The sequence below is a fragment of the Gymnogyps californianus genome, chromosome 6 (assembly GCF_018139145.2).
Source record: "Gymnogyps californianus isolate 813 chromosome 6, ASM1813914v2, whole genome shotgun sequence".
Classification (NCBI taxonomy): domain Eukaryota; kingdom Metazoa; phylum Chordata; class Aves; order Accipitriformes; family Cathartidae; genus Gymnogyps; species Gymnogyps californianus.
The window spans coordinates 8546437-8566217 of record NC_059476.1 but is presented as its reverse complement, the minus strand read 5'-3'; the positions used below and the strand labels follow the sequence as shown (position 1 = coordinate 8566217).

General features: G+C 41.8%; 1 protein-coding gene across 1 annotated transcript in view; it reads right to left on the bottom strand.

The window, feature by feature from the left end:
• Positions 1-5839, bottom strand: part of HSPA12A (heat shock protein family A (Hsp70) member 12A) — a 58048-nt gene extending 52209 nt beyond the window's left edge. Inside the window, exon 1 of the mRNA XM_050899095.1 lies at positions 5812-5839. Within this exon, the coding sequence (XP_050755052.1) occupies positions 5812-5839 (28 nt within the window). The remainder of the gene's footprint in view (positions 1-5811) is intronic.
• Between the last annotated feature and the right edge of the window lie 13942 nt (positions 5840-19781).

The window sequence follows — 19781 nt, the reverse complement described above, 5'->3', positions numbered from 1 at the left end:
TCTTTTTTCTTTTGATTTTACGATCTTTAAAACAGATCGCATATCAGGCTTAAAGGAAAATACCTTATGAGGAAAGAAGCCACGGACAGAAGAAAGTACATGTTTAGGATTTCTAGAGCAAATCGCAAAATCATGCAATCACCGACCAAAATCCATTTCCAGAGGTTTTTGTACTAGCACCCATCAGGCTTATATTCAAGTGCCATGACTGTGCATACACATCACACAGAGACCAACACTGACCAGCCAGATGATAACCAACTGGAAAGTTACACTGTCACAGTGACAAGCCGATGGTACAGCCTGCAAAGGAGTTTCTATGGCTAAAATCATTACAGGAGCATAGCTGAGTAAGCAAGAGAGCTACTACAAAAGGTTGATTTTTGAATGCAGCAGTTCCATAATGACAATACTGAAAGCTTTTGTAAACGGCATGCCCTGCCGTTCTGATTACAGCATGTGCTCTACTCAGGTATCCATGGAAACTTGAGAAAGAGATGTTAAATTTGTTGGATCTGTTTGGCACCAGGGAATGGGCCTAGTTGCCAGTTAGCCTAGTATAACCACAGGTATTTTGATCTTTAAGTGTGGAGAAAGCATCACGAGTCCTCAAACGATGAAATCTCCAAGATGAAATTGTCACAGGAATGCATTTCCCAAACAATGACAAGGAGGTGGCAAGGACGTACTAAAGAAACTATGATTTTAATGTTGTTGTTATCTCTTAACAGAGAAAAATAGCTCAATCGCTGTAACAAGGAGAGAGACACCCAAATCTCACTCCTCAGAGCTCACAGGGAACAGGAAAAAAGAAAGTGTGAATACACACGCACAGAGCCTCGCGAGGAAAGGCTGTGTGGGACTGGTGGACGTGGAGTGCTCGGGACTGTAAAACCCTTCGAGAGAAACTGCTTCAACCCTAGAACGTGGTCCTGAATAGCACTAAGAACATAAGATGTATCCAGAAATGGACAAATCGAAGCAGCGTTCCCAGATTATTCCCTATGGGAGAAGGAAGTAGCATAAGGAGAATAAATTATCTCTGCCTCCTTCCCCAAGGAAACTAGTGCAGGTTGGGTAGGCTCCTGCAATAGAGACAGTTTTTCTTCAGAGAGAATGAATAAACTCCCTCAGATGACATGAAATTGCTATTACGAAACTCCATTCACATACACACTTCTTTTGAACTCCAACTGATAACAATTACTAGAAATCTCTCTCAGTATTCCTCAGAAACTGCATCTGCAGAGCACAGTCTGAGAGCGTTGACTCAGGCACGGAGGAACTACTGACGGAAGAAACAGCTATAAGAAAAACCCTCTCCAGGTCTGCTGTTCTTGTAAATTAAGACACCTTTAGAACTGATGCGTGTGCCCAGAGCCCTGCAAATCAATCACGATAGAGCTACTGATCTGGGCCAGCGAGCACCAAATGACTCTCGCGCTTGACCAGATCACAGCAGTGTGCCGATGACAGGGCACACCAATGCAGTTCATAAAGCCACTCTCTGATGTCCTTGACACACCCCGATGCAGTCCTGAGTAAGGACGTTTAGTCAAGTCCTTAGGAAAGAACAAAGGCTTTCTAGCCTGAATGCTGGCCTCCATACTCTGGGTATTTTAGTTTATTTATTTGCTTACTTTATTAGAACTGACCACATTTTCCTTTTCATTTACATGAAAACCTTTCTCAAATCCCTCTGAGACAGACTTTGAAGGAATTTCCTGTTTTAATACTGATTACTTACACAGTTCACCACTGCCATCCTAATTTTAAACCACTGCAAAGTCACTGCTTTAATAGCAGTTATGGCAAAATTTAAAACTTGTATTTGTTTATTTTAAATGTGTATCACTATATTTCTTAACAGCAGAGCACATAGGCCATAGTTGACATATTTTGAGTAATGAGAGCTATGGAATGTTCTTTTTAAGATCAAAAATGTGCCTGGTCACTGAGAAGAGGCGGTTTCAATTTAACAACCCAGGAGCCAGGACACTTGTCACAGTGAAGATGATGAAGTCTGCACGTATGTCACAGGCATTTCAGATCACTGAAGTTCATACTTGGCAGCAGCATTCCCTCAGCGCAACACCAACATCTGTGACCTTACATCACCAAACAGCTGCACGATCTTCAGTAAAACATCTGCGAAACAAGCGTACCATTTACAGTCACGACTGATGGACTTCAGAGCTCATTCCTGAAACAGATTCCAAGTCCTCCTGGTACCTCTCTCTTTCACCATTGGAGAAATACAGCTGAACAAGTCTGCGCGATAGTGACACAACCTGAAGTTTCACCCATTTCTGTTTTCAACTAGCAAGGCTGTTTAATAGAAAAGTGACAAGTGCCGTACAGAAGCCGAATAAGTAAGCAACTGAAGTCATTTATGGACAGACAAAATACTCTAAAGATTTCACTAAGCTGCATATGGAAAATGTCGACATCTACTTAAAAAAATAAAAAAGGAATAGATCCAAACACCCCAAAAACGTCATGTTGCTTCATATCTGATTAAGGTCATGATCATTCTTGTTCTCCTACTCGGAAGTAGCATCGTTTGAGTGCATTGTTTTTCATTCCTTTCACATTTTCCCTTATTGTTTACTGAGAGCCAGCGCAGCTTTTTTAAATACCCAAGAAAGCCAATTTGCTCCTTCACAATACCCATAGACTAAAACAGCTACAGAGAGAAGTTTCTAAAACCATAAATGGTGTGCTCTTTGAAGTCAAACACTTGTGAAATCCTATCCGACACATCATCAAAAAGTAGATCCAATTCAGGTACAGAAAATGGAGGTGATGGGATCCTTTGGATGTTATTGTTTTAAAATAAAAAGTATATTTTTAAGATTTTTTTTTTTAAGAAAGGGATGGGGTTTTGGTGCAATTATAGATAGAATATGCAAAATCATAGTAGAGGACAGCAAAAAGGGAACTAATCACCCAGAACAGCTTAGAAGAACACAGAACTGGAAATTTTTCAATATTTGACCAGACCTGTAGCTTTAAAAGAAAAAAGAAAAAAATTCCAGACTTAATTGCAACAGCAGATATGATGTCCAGAAGGGGCCTCAAAAATTTCAACAGCATTCCCATGGAAGTCGGAGAAGTTGGCCATGGTAGGTCACATCAACTCAATGAAAAAAAAAGGATTTGGCAGAAAAGAGCACAAGATGAGACACTAGTCAACTCACATATAACCCCAACCACCAGCGACACAGTCAGAAAGCGAAACGTATCCTAAACCTTGACATTTACATGCAGGGATCAGGTCTTTTGTAGCTGAGGCAGCAGTCTGGTCTTCCTGCACAGAACCGGCCTCCCGAAGGCTGCTCTAACTTGAGCCGACATCCGAGGCCGCAGCAGCCTCTTCCAGCTCCTGGTGACAGTTGTATTTGAGAGACATCCCCGTCACTCCCTCTAGACTAGGATAAAGCCCCCTTACACCATACATGCCTCAGCTAAATCAGCCTCTGGACAGAACAGACCTCTTGGGGCCTCACTACAGCCGACTGCAGCTTTGGGGAAACTTTGCAGGTACAGAGCAGGGCAGCTCTGTTGAACACCAACTGCTCCACCAACAGTGGGAATGAACTAAATATTCAGACTGAAAGCTTATAGGGTGACAGTACCATAAAGGAAAACTTGTTGGCTGAATCAGCATCACCCAAGTATGAGCCAATGGCTTTAAAAATGCCAAAAGTCAGTATAATCAGAAGTTTTACATGCAACAGCTCCTGGGTATGAACAATTTCATCCAGGCTCGTACTAACCAAGCTGCAGATACCGCAATGCTGTGCTAACTGAAGCTATAAAAATGATTGGCAGGCACTGCATACAACACTTGGCTATTTTACATATAGACATTTCTTTTACGCATTGTACTATGCTGCAGTAAGTGACTGCAGCTTCAATACTGTCAATACAACAACACTCACTAAATCACATTTTATCCCCGAAGCCTTTTTTTCTCTGGCAGCTTCAGCATTCCAGTGCGTGGAAAGAACATAAAGATTTCTGGCATAACAAATCATTGCTTTACTACACGGTCTTCTATCTTCTAACAAAATCCCTCCTGCATAGATTCTCCCTATGTCACGTTACTTAATTTCAGCATTGCATCGCACTAACCTTGCAACTTTGCAGAAAACAAAACACACGATACCCTGTCATCTGAAAGACAAGTGAATCTGTCAGCCTGTTCTTCCCTTTGTCAGCTGTATGCTAGAAAATTGTTACAGGTTACTTCAAACCAAACAGACATTAGAGACTTTATTTAGGAAGCACTGAGAGAACATTTAGATGGGGGGTGTGGGGGGCAATCCAGTAGAGCAGGTCGTCTTGAAGATTCAACTAGTTTCTAAGTATTGTTTTCTGGGTTTTTTAAAATGGATACTTCATGACTCTCTTATTCCACTTGCACTGCAATTAAGCTACTTTATTCAAAATACTCCCCAAATCCCATTATGATCTGTACAAACTCAGCCTTTTAAGTTTCCCCATACATTACTGCCAGCACCTTAGGCTCAACATTACAGTTTCCTGAAATCTTTGCAGCATACAGTGAGGAAGAAGGGATGGAGAGATCGAATGAAATCAGGCTGAGCCTGCATTTCCCTTAGGGTTATTCACCCATATCATTTGTATCCTAGGAACCCTCTTCCCTCCCCCCAGTTCCCTTCCCACACAAGGAGAGACCACCCCTGTCCTGCAAGGGCAGTGTTATTTTTACCAGGCACAGTGTAACCACAAACGGACCAAAACCACAGAATACTTGTTTCAGGCGAAACAAGATTCAGATCGTCTCAGCTCGTATGTCAAGTTTGCAAAGTCAGAGACCCGCGGACCCGTTAACGTGGTAAAACGGAACCACTCGCGTTTTATCCCGTCCCTGCACGTCACTGGGAGCTCTCTGGTGCCCGAGGCTGCGCCAGGATGCTAAGGCTCTCATCCCAGACACCGCTGTCTCTCCCACCGAGCTGCCAGGTCTTTCTTTTTCGGTGCATCAGGCTTCTTGCCAAAAAGGGTGCCTGCCTTTATTTCGGCAGCAGCCCCTGATTTCCAGTCCAAGCCCTCCCCCTTCTCTCCCGGGCCGCTGCTGAGAAAGGGAGACCCCGACCCGCGGGGAGGACGGAGCCACAAACGCCCCCCCCACACACCGGGAGGGCTGCTGCGCCGCCCCGCCGGGCCGCGCCCGCCGCAGAGCACCGGCGCCCGGGCAGGGCCCCCGCCCCGGCCCAGCGATGCCGCCGCATTGTTTTTTCACCTGGATCCCCTCCCGCTCTGCTGCATCGGCTCCCCCCGGGGACGGCACGTGATGAGCCCCGGCAGCTCCGCAGCGGGCGGGGGGCTCCGCGCGGCTGAGCTCCGCAGCGAGCAGCCCCACCGCTGCCGCAGCCGTCCCTGCCCACGGGGACACCCCCCACCCCCCGCAGCGGTCCCTGCCCGCGGGGACACCCCCCCTCCCCGAGCCGCCCCGCACCCCGCCGGGGAAGCGAGGGGGCTGGAGGCCCTGCCCCACGCCACGCCGCGCCGCGGCCGCCCTGCCTGCGCGGACACGGCCGGGGCGGCGGGGCCGGTAGAGCCGCCGGGACATTGTCTGCCGCCTCCCCGCCTTCCCCTCCTCCGGACGGGGCTCCGGCTCCCGATCATTTCCTCCGATAAGCCGGAGCCGCTCCGCCGGGCCGGGCCGGACAAGCGCCCGGGCTGTGCCGCGCCCGCCGCCGGCCGCGCTCCTGCATTGCGGCGGGGGCCCGGCGGGAGTGGGGCCGCGCTCGGCCGCGGAGCACCGCCGCTCCCCCTTACCTGCAGCACCGCTCTCCGTCTCCGACATGGCCCGGCCGCCCGCGGCTCTCTGCCCGCCGCGCCGCGCTCACTGCACACGCCGAGGCATGGGCCGGCGGCGGAGCTGCACTGCCCACCCCGGGGGAGGCTCCGCTCCTTCCTCTCGTCCCCACCCCGCTGCGCCTTCCTGCAGACGGTGCAGAGAGCCAAAGGGAAGCCTCCGCGCTTGACCCGGCGCTGACAGGCTTCCCGCGCAGGCTGCGGGGCTGCGCAGCCCCTCCCCGCCCGCTCCCCGCAGCCGCACAAGGGACCCAGGGCTGCGGCTGCAGCTCGGAGGCGGTGGGGAGCTCGGCGGGGGGGGTGGGCAAGCTCCGAGGGGCAGCCCAGCCCAGCCCCAGATGCGGATTTCACGGCTACTGAAGCAGAAAAACCCTCACGGTGATAGCTATAAAAAGAGCACCCCCTCCGTGGCCGAAAGTGACACCCTCCCTCATCCGTGTGCGCTAGGAAAAGGGTTCTGGAGTCCTGCTGGAGACGGAGCGATGATGTTGTTTGCAAAGGTTACGTTATGTTGGCTGTTTGCCTTCAGGTTGTCAGGGTAGCTGTGTAGGTACAGCTAACCTGAACAGCCAGAAATCATTAACGGGTCCCCCGAAATCATGAATTACGGCGTAACTTTTACAGCATGGGGTTGTTCTTCTTTGCGTTGGAGGAAACTCTCCCACGTGGTTCTGCAGTGCCATCAGGGCCAGAATCTCGTTTCCAGTGATTTTTAGCCAATTAACTTGTCTCCAGGACCTGGGAGAGAGACACCCCTGTTGTCACTCGATCCATGATTAAGTTTTAAGAGTTTTCCAAACTAAGTAAGAAGCCATTACAAATTCGAGAATAAAAATAAGGCTGGTATCCTCCCATGAACAATCCTGGAGCCAGAGAAAACGTTTTCCTGTTTTCCTCCCATGCTTCATGGTCTAATTCTCCTTTACTTTCCAGCCTCAGCAGCCATTCACATTTTGAAAGCACAGCCAGCAGTTCACATGGAATAAATAAGGGCATTAGCTCCAAGCACAGCCTCCGTTCCTTGCTAACTCCTAGGCTCAGGAGGTCACTGACACTCATCACAATGTAAAATCCACCCAAATTTTCTCCTGAGTCCTCTCACCAAAGCTGTCGCTCACACAAGGCAGCATCCCTGTGAAACCCCCGAGGACTAGGGAATTCTGAAGCAAAACCCTCCAGACTGCAGGTGCTTACTCAGCACCTCCCTCTGTTTGTTCCCTGATTTCCTCCTCTCACGCCATTAGCTCTGTTCCCTGTAAGTTTTATTGCCTCTGAGGCTAGAAGGTGTGGCATAAAAGTTAAAATCAAAGCAGTAAACTGCTTCACATCTACACACCTGACTCATCTCAAAGGCCTTCACCAATCCTGTACACACTAAAAAGACGACCTCTTCCTGAAATCCACTGTCTTGTCCAGGGGAAAAGCTGAAATCCTCAGATCTCCACCTCCCAAAAGCAGCTGCACAAAGGGATTTTCTAAACTGCTGGGGAGAAGAGAGGGAAGGAGCACGCAGGGACGGTGGAACAGCAGCTCACTCCGCCATTCACATCGGCTGTAAGCTTATATTCTTGCGGACACTCAGTAACACGGGGATCATTCGCACAATCTGCCAAAACCCGAGGACAGCGTGCATTGGGACAGCGTGCATCGGGATTGCTGCTTCCTGTTCTTCCCTCTGCTCCGGGCCAGGCAACAAAGGGGAACATCTGGCCAATAGTCAGCTTTAATTACCTATTTAGAGTCAGGCTGAATATTTATGCTGTCATTAAACAGCCTCGGAAATAAGAAACCAAACAACTCTAATACTTGGTTTCCTGACAAGAGACTTAAATAGCAGAAACTTTTGCTTCAAATTAAATGCACTTTAATAGCAATTAATCGTAGGCTTTAAAAATGTACTAGGATAATTAACAAAGGCAGAGGGAAAAGAAAGGAAACAATCAAGGAACACATAAACACATATCCAAATCATATACTTTCAGGAAAAAATATTGGATGCAGGCTAATTTTCCATGATCCCTCAAACAAGACAACACACATAAAAATAACATTTGCTGGGCACAGACATCTTTCCGAATGTCAAGGCAGTGACTACATTATTCAGTATCAAGCCAGGTTGCCTAAGTTACACACTCAGCTGTAGGTGTTTTGAATAATGCAGAAGGAGAATATTTGAACACATGTGACTGCTAGTTTCAGAAATAAGACCCTTTCCCAGAGAGCTTAGTATCTCCTTTTAAAATCCAATGAGAGGAACCAAGTAAAAAAAATGCATTTGAAGTAAAATTAGATTCTCAGTCTGAAATGTAAAATGATGAACTAATGCCCCTTAAATTTTGTTTTGTTTTATATAGATCAAAATTAATTGTATAGATAAAAATAAATTATAGAAAAATAAAATAATGCATTATTTTTTCCCTTGACATCTCCCTCCCTTGGAAACAAAGAAAAAAGTACATTTCCTATGAAAGAAAAAACTTTTTGAAAAGGTCACCGTATTAAATGAGCTTGCTCTGGGTCTGAAGAGACTTCATTTTTGTTACTTATTCCATAGGAAGTTTGTCATTTTTATGGTCATTTTGAAAGTTGTTTGGAATCTGTGGTTTTAATGCTTTATTATTTCATAAGCATAACAGGAAATGAGTCTAAATATAATGATTAAAATGTAAAAATACTGTGGATGGATAGATTTTGAAAAAGATGGCACATGTACATCTACATTCTGTGAACACCTGTTCTTACGAACAGCTAGGTGAGCTAATTAGCTTGTCCCTTACACAAGATTCAATTTTAGTGTGGGTCTGGAAAGAATTTTTTTCCTTCTCACTGAACTAACATCAGCTGGCTTAGTACATTGCAGGGGAGTAGTAGCAGAAAGGAAGAACCTTTTTTTGACTCTGAAACATCAAAGTGTTATTCTGTCAGACAACCAAGGCACCCATCAGTGTTAAATTCAAGCACCAAACCCAGTACTTGTTATGGCATTACCCTGACTACGGGGAGAAGCATGATTTCTGCAGTAGCTTGGGGCAGATGTCTACTTTAAGTTCCCTCTCCAGCATCTCCTTGGAACTGAACACCTCTCAAGCACAATCATCAAGAACAGTGATTTAATATACTGTATTTTGCATCTGCAGAGCACTTCTTATCCTAGGTGATCCCCAGAAAGCTGCAGCCTCAAATCATTCAATTCATCACACAAGAGGTTCAGATACACTGGCATAAACTGACAGTACAAGAATAATAGCTGTCTAACCTAGCTCTGATTTTAGCAGAGCTACTACATATACGTTATCCATTAGCATCAATCAAAATTTCATGAGAAAACTGAAGATCACCACAGTGCCCTTTCAGGGCCACATTCACACGTTGTGAGAGCTACACAAAACTGTGGCTAGTCAGTGAAAAGAGCTATGTGCTTCTCACACATAATTACGAGGCACTGACATCTAAGTGAGGCACTGATGGGGTAGCACTGAGAATCAGTGAGCTGTAAACACTAGGCACAGAGATCTGGAAGGAATATAGGCATTTGAATATTGCTTTCAATGCACCTGACAGCAAGATGTACAGACATTATTACAGACACAGAGATCAATGTGCCACTGAAGCCCAAGAACCAGCCCACTACTGGTACCAGGGACAGCTGTACCTTTAAAAACCACAACACATTTAAAACAAAAGAAGAGAAAGCAGGTAAGCATGCCTTGTATCTTGGCAGCTCAGGAATCCCTCATCAAGCACTATGGCCATCTGCTCAATTAAAATTCCTAGGGTAATGGTTTTATACTTCAAAGTTCCCTTTTATGTACTTTCTGGAGCATCATTAAACATAAAATACCTGATTTTTGTTTGTCACCTGCATAATTGTTATTGCAGTCTCCTCCTTCATTCCAGCTGTATAGTTTTCTGGCTTATAGCACTTTAACCTCTCCAGTTCTGCTTATTGGTTCATGTACTAAAAACTTAGAAATTATTTTTAATACAGAGTCAACTGGCAATCTGTTTCCCTAGATGCAGTTGCTATCTTCCCCTTTCCTAAAAACAGCCTTTTATATTAATACTCAAGAAATCTCTGTAAAGACAAGAAGAACGAAAAACTATTCATCGCTGTCACAGCCTCTCAATAAAGCAGGTTACTGAGCACATAAGAATATAAAGGGTTTCTTCAAAAGGAACAGATTATACAGTTTTCACCTGTCTTTTAGACATTTCTCATTCCCAGTATCCCGGCATCTGTTGGAAGTGTATCACTCTGGGAACAGAGCCTGCATAGAATTCTCCATCATTCCACAGCAGGATGTTTTTTCAGCAAACTGCTAGGCTGTGGACACTGAAAGTGTGGTTCTGGTGCTCACAAATCTCTGGCAACACACTTACTCATTTGGAGAGTACTTTCAAGTGGAGAAGTGGCAGCCCAGTGCTCACCACTGCTTATACCATTTGGGTTTTTTCACTTCTTTTACAAACTATACTATGTAGATGTGTTGAACACTGAACAGTGTGTCCAACGGTCCCATCATAGGAATGCTCAAGAGTATTCTCGTGGATCCCAATGGACTGTGCTAGGTGCTGTGTGCACAAAACCAAAAGATGGGTTCAGTCCCAAAAAGTTTCCACTTGTACTGTATGTCCTGAACTCTTTTTTTCCTTAAATTCACTGCCCTTCCTCTACCCTGGATGTATTCAAAACAAAACAAAACAAAACCAAAAAAACCCTCAAACCCAAAACAAACAAAAAAACCCCCAGAAGACACAGATTTATTATATAACTTAATGTGATCATACCGTCATCTGAGTATTACTCTCGAAATATGCACCCATCTATATAGAGTAAAAAAAGCTATTCTCTCAAGGCATTTTTAAAATATCAACCAGATTGTGCATCCATAGTGGCTTGTTTTACCACACATTTCTTAGCGCACCAAAAGAAACAAAGCTGCATATGCACCAAACAATAAACTTAGTTTTGCTACATGGTTCCTGTGAACGTATACACTGCTTAAGTAAGTGATGAGCATGTTGGCTCCCACTGAAGTCAATACAAGTGGCAGATGGCTCAGCCACCTCTAAAACCAAGGAACTACAGTTGGGCAGGACAAAATTCTGCCTACCTTATTTCTCATGGCCTCTGTTGCAGAGAATACATTGTACCCTGCAGGTGGCATGTTTAGGTATTATTGTACATACCCTTGCTTTGCAGACTGCTTCACTGAATTAAATAGCATTACCTAAATTGTCAAGTTATATGCAGTGCAAGTAATAATTCTGTCCCTTAAAAATATCCTGTACCAGCCTGCATATACTGAATTTGACAATGTAAAGGGGAAAGGACTCAGAAAATTATCAGATTCAACAAGTGACATAGGAGTACATTCTCTCATTGTGCATACATAGAACATATGACAGTTACCAGGTGCCTACCTAACTTCTTTCTGAAGCTTCCTGTGGTCCGATTAAATACTAGAAAGAAAAGGCAGCATGCTGAAAGATAAGCAAGACATGATTGACGTGATACTCAAAACAAATTGCATCCAAGGGGAAAATCTGAAACTAGAATTATATGCAGTTTCCACAGATTGATTACTCATAGGAAACAGACATTTAGGTTCCATGTAGGTACATGTCAGCTTAAGGATTTGGGTTTTTTTCCTAAGACATTTGAGAAACTGTGCGGAGAATATACACATATAATAAAAATGTCAATCCAGATCAGTACGGAATGAATTGGAAGAGTGTGCACTATAATGCACATTAGATTTCATCCGCCTCACTCTGTATTTAGGAGGTAGAAGAGGCCACACTGAGACACACACATGTACAGAGGTAAAAAAGAAGCTTAAAGGCCAACTGAAGAAATGCAGGCTAGCAAAGTCATAGAGTAAACGAGAAATAACATGATCAGTTTTACAAGAAACTACTTGCAGTATACAGAGGAATCTATACCTCCACCTAAGGCTGAACAAACTGATTACGTACTGGAGTAAATCTTAATGAATTCCACTGACCTCCAACTTCCATCCGACATTTAACAATGCAGCACAACTGGGACATTTTAGATTTTGAAGGGAAATGAAAAATAACCAAAAGCCTTCTAACACTCTGAAGAAGTGCCTGGTGAATATTGAAAATGTTTTTAACATTATAAACATATTTTGATAGGTTTTACAACCTTTAACATTTCATGTATATGAACATTATATGGTTTGATTTTTACTTCTAAGAATATTACCCAAAAAGAAAAGGCTAAACTGTTGTAAAAGATTTTTTACAAAGATATGCCTTAGAAATGCTCTTGAAACATAATCTGCAAATATAAGTGATGTTGGATTTTTTTTCAGAGCATCTTTTTTAAAAAAGAATATTTGATAGAAAATTATATTTAGAACATCAAATGGTACCATTTATTCAATCATGGGTAGATAAAGCATAGTAAATCACACAGATGAAGAAAAAAATAGAAATACTCCTAGACATAGTGGAAGTGGATATTTTAGCATGAATCCACTGGTTGAAATATGTTCTTATGAAACATTTAAGAAAATTCCAATAACTAACACTTTTGTAAAAATTAAAAGGCCAAATCATCAGTCAATCACTACGGGTCATTTATTTACTTTTGGTTAAAATGTCTGAAATGAATGGTGTCTTGAGCATCACCAACATTTTCTCAAAATCTTGATGTGCCTCTCCTCTCTGTACGTTCTTTGTTAACTACCACATACTTCTATTTTTGGAATCTTTAATGAGGGCACACACATATAAATTAAAGTACATAATATCCCAAATGAATGGAGTGAGGTTTTCCACTCAATATCTAATTTATCTCACCACAGGCTACATGAGACCTCTGATCAGTTTTTTCTCCCTAATCACTAAAGGGATGCCAATTCCATAAGATTATACCACTCTATCACTTGCTGTAAAACCTTTCTGAAGAAAGACATCAATACCAGTTTTTGACGATTTCTAAACATGGAGTCTAGTATGCTAAAATAAGGACTATGAATCAGTAAATCATACCATTCCTGCAAAGGTGAGGAATTACCACGAGCAATAGCAAGTAATTAAAAAGTCAAACTATATAATAAGTAACAATCCAACAGTCATCTAACAAAGACATGACTATTTTTAAGAAAAGTAGTTCACCTTATACAAGATTATCATCACTGAAATATGTAATATATTTAGCTTCTATAAATGAAAACTGAATTAATTACAACAGCTACATAAAAAATAGAAGCAAAAATAAGCTATTTCCTGTATTTACACAAATGTAAATGAGAATACAGTTTGTCCCTGACTTCAGATTTCAATAATAGATAAAGAAAAAAAATAAAAACCAGATTGCAGAGCTCTACTGACTTAAAATGTAATTGAAATCAGACACCATAATTCAAATCTTGGAGAAGTCCGTTATTTGTCCATTCTCATTTAAATACAACAAACTGCACCAAAATCTTTAAACTGGCACATACAATGCAAGAAACATCCTTCCTCTTATTAAATCTGTTGGTTTTGCCTGTGGTATTTTCAATAATGATTTATTTTTTTAGTCGTCTTTGCCAGCAAAAAAGAATGTTGTTGACATTCCTTTAAGTGTTTAGCCTAAATTATTACTAAACTGCTGAAGTCTGGTAATTCAATAAACCAAGAATTTGTTCAGGAGAAAAACTAATACTCCTTTAAATGTTGCCACTTTCTTAAACTTAACTGTGATAAAGATGATGCTTTAATCCCTTGAAGAAACATAATGAAATCGTATTAATTTGCTTTTCATTGACAAAAGAAGAATCACACAACGTTGACCGCATTAGTTGCAATAAAAGATCTGGTTTTTATTTCTTGGTGAGATTACCATTTAGAAAAAGATACAGCTGATTATTTTAGTATACTATGTATGCATGTGTATCTTATAAAACCAGGATTTTCACTGACCACAAAAATATTCCATGCCTTTTTGTACTTAAGACATGATGACAAACTCTGGTTGCAGATTCTTTCAGCTGGATTCAAAGTCTATTCAAACCAATGGAAAATCTCCCATTGCTTTCAATAATTTTAAATCAGGCCCTGAAACGCTGAGATTAGGTGATAGCTGCCTTGGTATCTGGGAACTGTATAATAGAGGATGTATCGTATGCCAGTGTTTCTACTACAGATACTCTTTAGCTAGCACTTCATTAATCTGTGCTGTTACACAGAAACTGTGAATGTCTACATCACCAGAATGACTGTCACAGAATTTGGATTCAGATGTTTGAAGAAGGCTGCTACACAATAGGAGTTTGAGGGTTGTGTTGGCGTTTTTTTTTAAAAGGAGGACAGAACAAGCTGAAAAGGAGACTGGATTGCTTTCAGGATCTTGCACCACCAGCAGATCTCAGCAAGGACGTTTGGAAACCCAAATAGAGCAAATACACTGAGATTAATGTGCCACACTTCAGATGATCTTTGTTCATCCAAGGTCTCCTGGCTTTGAAACATAAGGCAGTGAAAGTAAATGTAGGTGCTTCTTTAAAATCAGTTCTGCAGAAAACAGGTGTGATATGGGCAGGGTGTAAGCGCAATAAAAAAAGCCATCACCACAGGAAACTGCATTTGGTTTGTTTAGAATGGCAGCATAACATTTCATATGAAAAGAAGTGCTTGACACCGTTTATAAATAGTGAAATATGTGTAAAAATACTGTTCAAATCCATTTGACATCTCTCTTCCAAAGGACTGTATTTTTGGCTGAGTCTGTATTTTCAATCCTTTGCCTTAAGCTTGCATATGACTGCTCTGTTATTTAGAAAGTAGTGACCTTCTTTTACTAATATAAAGAATGGGCAATTTTAAATTTGAATGTACAAAACCACTGCCATTAAAGTGTAATTTAATATAGTGCTCAATGCAGGAGCAGTCCTCCTCCTGGAAAAGCCTTCTTCCAAAGAAATGGAAAAGAAACAGTCAGAGACAACAAGCCCATATCAAATCAAATGGTTCACTAACATAATTCTGGTGCTAGCATAAAGTAGGTCTTCAGATTGCATGACTTAAATAAAAATGGGTAGTAAACAAAAAATAAATATGAAGGTACTACTCAAGAAACAGAAGGAGCACACGGTGAGGAATGTACAGCAAGGAGTGACTGCTGAGAGAAGAATAAGCACGAGGAGATAAGAATAGTATTTTCTAAAACAAGGTCATTGCAGAAAAGGTTTCAGATTCCAGTCTATGTTTATAGCCTTTGGTGTCAAGCTGTCCAAGAACAGACCCAGAAAGATTGACTTTGTAAAAGCAAATTTTGTCTGTCATCCTTTTTCTCACCCGAGGTGCTATCTGTCAAGGCCTATAAACTTCACTGTAGATAGATTATGTTAATAAGACATGAAATACTGTATATAGCTACAGGGAAAAAAGGGTGCTTGTATCAAATACATCTTCCTGTTCAACAATGCAAGATCTGAGGGGCACTTTCTGCAGATAAATGGGTTTGGAATGACATTAATTTAAAATTGTATTCCCAGTCATAAACGGACCATGCAGACAATGGACATGTAAGCAATCCAAATGTTGCCATGAATAACTATTTATAGTCAGCCTTCCTTCTTCAAACTTTTCAATGCTGGATATTTAATCAATACAAAAGCAGCACACTTAACTCTCATCATCTCGATTTTGCACTTGAGGTAACTCAAACTAGAGGTTTTAAGTCAGTTTTTCACAGGCATCCATAACTCATTTTCCATAGCACTCCATGGGTATTCTGAGGACTCAGCATCTCTCAAGACTTAAGGCAGGGAAAACAGTAGTTCAGAAGCGCTCACTGATTCTGAATGGTTAATTTTAGATTTTCAGAGTCTAACTTACTGCTGCTTTCTCTGAGATGCAGCTGCTCAACATCAGAAAGAGCAAATGTCCAGCATTTAGAGCACTCAGAGATAGCTAGATGCCTATCTTGATTTTCAAATTCACAGAGGCACCTAATCCTCAGTGAAAATCACAGGAGATAATTGTAAAATTGCTTTTCAAAGCCAGCTGGAAAGCTATCTTCATTTCTAGGTCCTTTGACAACCTCACTGGCACAAGTATTTTCCCCTGTAATAGATGTTTCTGTGTATCCATGTGTTTGCAAGATTTCATACTGTTTGCAATTACGAGGATTTTTGCTGGAAAGAAAATTAAGTTTGCCTTGGGGTAGTTCTCTTAAAACTGTGTGTTCCTACAGATATTTGAAATTTCAAGGACTTTGAATGACTGGATACATACAGTTATCACAGACAAAGAAGGGAAGCAGTTGTACTTGTATGTGAAATCTTCTTGTGTGTTATGTATGAACAAGTTTTATGTGGATACATACCATAATTTCCTCTTGATGTGGTACAGTTTATAGACAAAACCACAATTTTAGATGAGTAATTACAATCATAATTCCTTTCAATTCACTGCTAAATCTCCTTGTTATAGGCTCTTCTGTTTGTAATGCTTCTGTATTTGCCTGGCCCTTCTCAACGGGTACAGCTGAGCAGGGGCACTAGAGAAGAGTTATGGACTGGCCTCTTTCCAGGCCCTTGTTCACCAGTTAGGGACCACTGCTTTCTCAAAGTCCTACTGTAGCGTATTTCTAAGCCTGTAGGTACCTGAATTACTGCCAACTGGCAGATGCAGATATTCTTTCACAGCTAGTAAGCTGCCTGCAGCTTCAGCTCCAGCTGATGCCTTGGGATCTGAAGCAGGATTTTTAAAGTATGACTTTCCGTGTTTTCACTGCTAGTGCTTTCTGATCCTTCCAGATGCTTTGAGCATACCTAAGCCAAAAGGTGACTAACTGTCCAGATGTATATAGTGGAAAAGAGAGGTGCCTGTCCTTCCCTGCTTTCAAACAAACAGGTGTTCTGGTGTTCTAACAAGGAGACTTGAACTTTCTCTTGCAATCAAGATATGGAGGTTCAGGATCTTTCCAAATCATACTCAGGAGATATCAGCATTCTGCAGGCTTATCTACCACTTTCTTCATGTCTCGTGTTCACACAGTCATGGTCATGATTTAGACATGCCTCCAACTCCAGAAGAAATTTCATGTTTAGGAATCCCAAAGGAAGTGCCTGCTTACTCAAGACCATCTTAGTCCCATCACAGTTCTTGACATTCCTGTCTTGGCTGGTAAGATTTTCTCTCCACACAGCTGACATCTGTGGGGCCGCTCTGGGTTACCCAGCTCTTCCCTATAAATTGCTTGAGGGAATCCTGGAGCTGAGGACTCCATGTAGCTACAAGGTTCATTGGAGACCCGCAGTGCCAGGCACTGAAGTGTTCAAATACCTTCAAAGGTCTAGGCTTTAGCCAGCTGGATTTCTTTTTATCAATCACAGCAAGAGGTCTTTTAAATACCTTAATGTGAGTAATATGTCATTTGTCACAAAAGAGCAAAACCATACGCCTGGAAAGCATTTAAAATTTTAAATCTTTAAGGGAAAGATCTCCTAAACTCTCTCTAAAATGCAAAATCTATTGAGAAGTCAGAAAAGTTTGTTAGTGGCCATGTGAGACACCCACCTTGAATCTGGAAAGAGAGGGATGTAATAGTATGAAGCCATTGAGGGATGCATATCTGCCTACTCTTTTTGTTTTGAGGTAAACTGTTAGCCAGGCAGTCTTCACTGCTTGGTTCTGCAGTGTAACATAATCTGAAATATACACCACAGTACTGCACAGATGTTAGATTTAATTTATATGCCTAAATTAAATAGACTTACGATGCAAAGCTGAAGCCCAATGTGGATTTATGTTTAAAAGTAACCAAGGGGGACCTAAGGCATGTACTTTTGCAGTACAAGACAAAAAGGTTGACCACAACTTTATGCTTGTTTGCCTGACAGCCATCCCCACAAACCAGCAGGCACGCCACCCCCACAAACCTACAAACCCACAAAACCCTGCTGAAAAGGCCCAAATTAAATTCTTTGCAAAATTTCCCCAGTAGAGGTTCCTTGCTTCTTCCTACTGAAATCAATCATTTCTGCAGGAAAATCTATGAGAACAGAAAAATATTACTCTCTAATCAAAAGCTCAAAAGATGCAAAAGATGCAAATTAAACACATGTCCATTGGGTCAAGGTTCCCTAACTCCTTGTATCCAACTCCCTCAAGGTTTAAAGTAGGGAAGGGAGGAACGTGAGGCTATTAGCCTATACTCTTGCTGTTACATCAACTTCTGCAGTTAGAAGTCATCCAGACAGATGATTTCAAAATCGTGCTGGATCCAAACAGTTCAGGACTTTGAACACTTGAATCATTCCCTTTAAATAAGGCAGCAGCCACTTTCCACAGCAGCCAAAGTTTCCAGTGATTGCAGTGTATTACTCAAGATACCATGTACCACACTAATCTACTCAAGAGGTGACGGAGGCACAGTAAACTGTGTAAGGCCAGCATCTGAAAGGAAAGGTTGCAGACTCTTGGGCAAACACAGATGATAAAAGCATTCCTGGCGGCTGTTGCTATCTAAGCATTCTGGAACAGCCAAGGACACCTTCAGAATGGCACAATATCATCTTCTGAAACTCCACTCTCATTATCTATTTTGTTTGTGCAGTGCTTGTTTTGTCCCTCAACAACCTTGCATGACCCTCTTTAAAGCCAACGGAAGTTAAATATACTCAGGCAAGAACAAAATGGAAATCAACTCCTTACAAAACAACCATACATAGGCTTCAAGTTGACAGACAAACCCAAACCCAGTAACATTTTTAGATAAAGACCACTTTGATTTGCCCCTTCAGGCCCAAACACGTAACATAGATCCAATTAGGAACCAAAACCACAATCGCCAACATGTTGGTGATGAACTGAACTCATCTTAAAAACAGAAACAAAACCACACACAAAATCCAAATGCAAGAACAATCAACAAAAACCTAAAATAAAAGCTAAACCTATCCGAGAAAACGTAAGTCTGTGATCATGCCCCTACATTTCACAAAAGCAACAAGAGATGCCGCTCTGCTCAGATCAAACCCTGTTTGTTCCAAGGCCTGAATTTTACAACAAATTTGTATCTTTAGCTTACCTTTTCTTCTTAGGCATAAATGAAGGAGCCTGGAGGCTTCATTCGGTGCTCCCTACAAAACCTATAAGCACTCAATCACTGACAAAATATTCATACCTTTTCAGTGTTATTCTCACTGTACCTGCTTTTTGAGCATCCCCATGCATGGCATACAACGTACAAAAAAAATGTTATGACAGGATCTCCAGAAACACACAGCCAGTGCTTACTGCATAGCTAATGACACTGTCCCAGCTGATTAATTTGTGCCCTTCGATGTGACCTTTTTCTTCAGCCAAGTTAATATGCAAGCTTAACTTTGCGGAGGAAATCAATCAATTTCTGCTTACAATTCCAATAGTGTAAATCTGAAGCAAGCTTATTGTTCTATTCCCAATATTACAGAAACACAAAGACAGTATTTGAGACCAACAGCACCGTGAAATGTGATGCATATCTAAAATCAGACACTAGTAGTGCAGAAAGATCACATTTTAGATTAGCAACAATATCCCAACATCACACAAGGAAAACAAATGCAAGGCAGCTTCAGGAGGAATAATCTGAATATCCTGTAAACACCACTAAATTCTAAATTAATCCCAACAAAAAAGCTTGCTGTCATTGGTGAATACACCATTCAGCAGCTATCAAGAAGTGAGCAAAAGTTCAAGAAGTACAGAGGAATAGAATTGAAAAATTATATCTCAGATACAAAGCTATGTTAAACATGATGCTCTTACCTGGAATACTGTATTCGGTTCATACTGTCATGTAAGGTGTATAAGAACCAAGTAGGGTTCAAAGTGCATTATAAGAGTAATTTAGAGATGTTTTTCCATATAAAAAGAAATTGTTAAGATTGGGATTGGACACAGAGGACTGACAACTGTAGAAC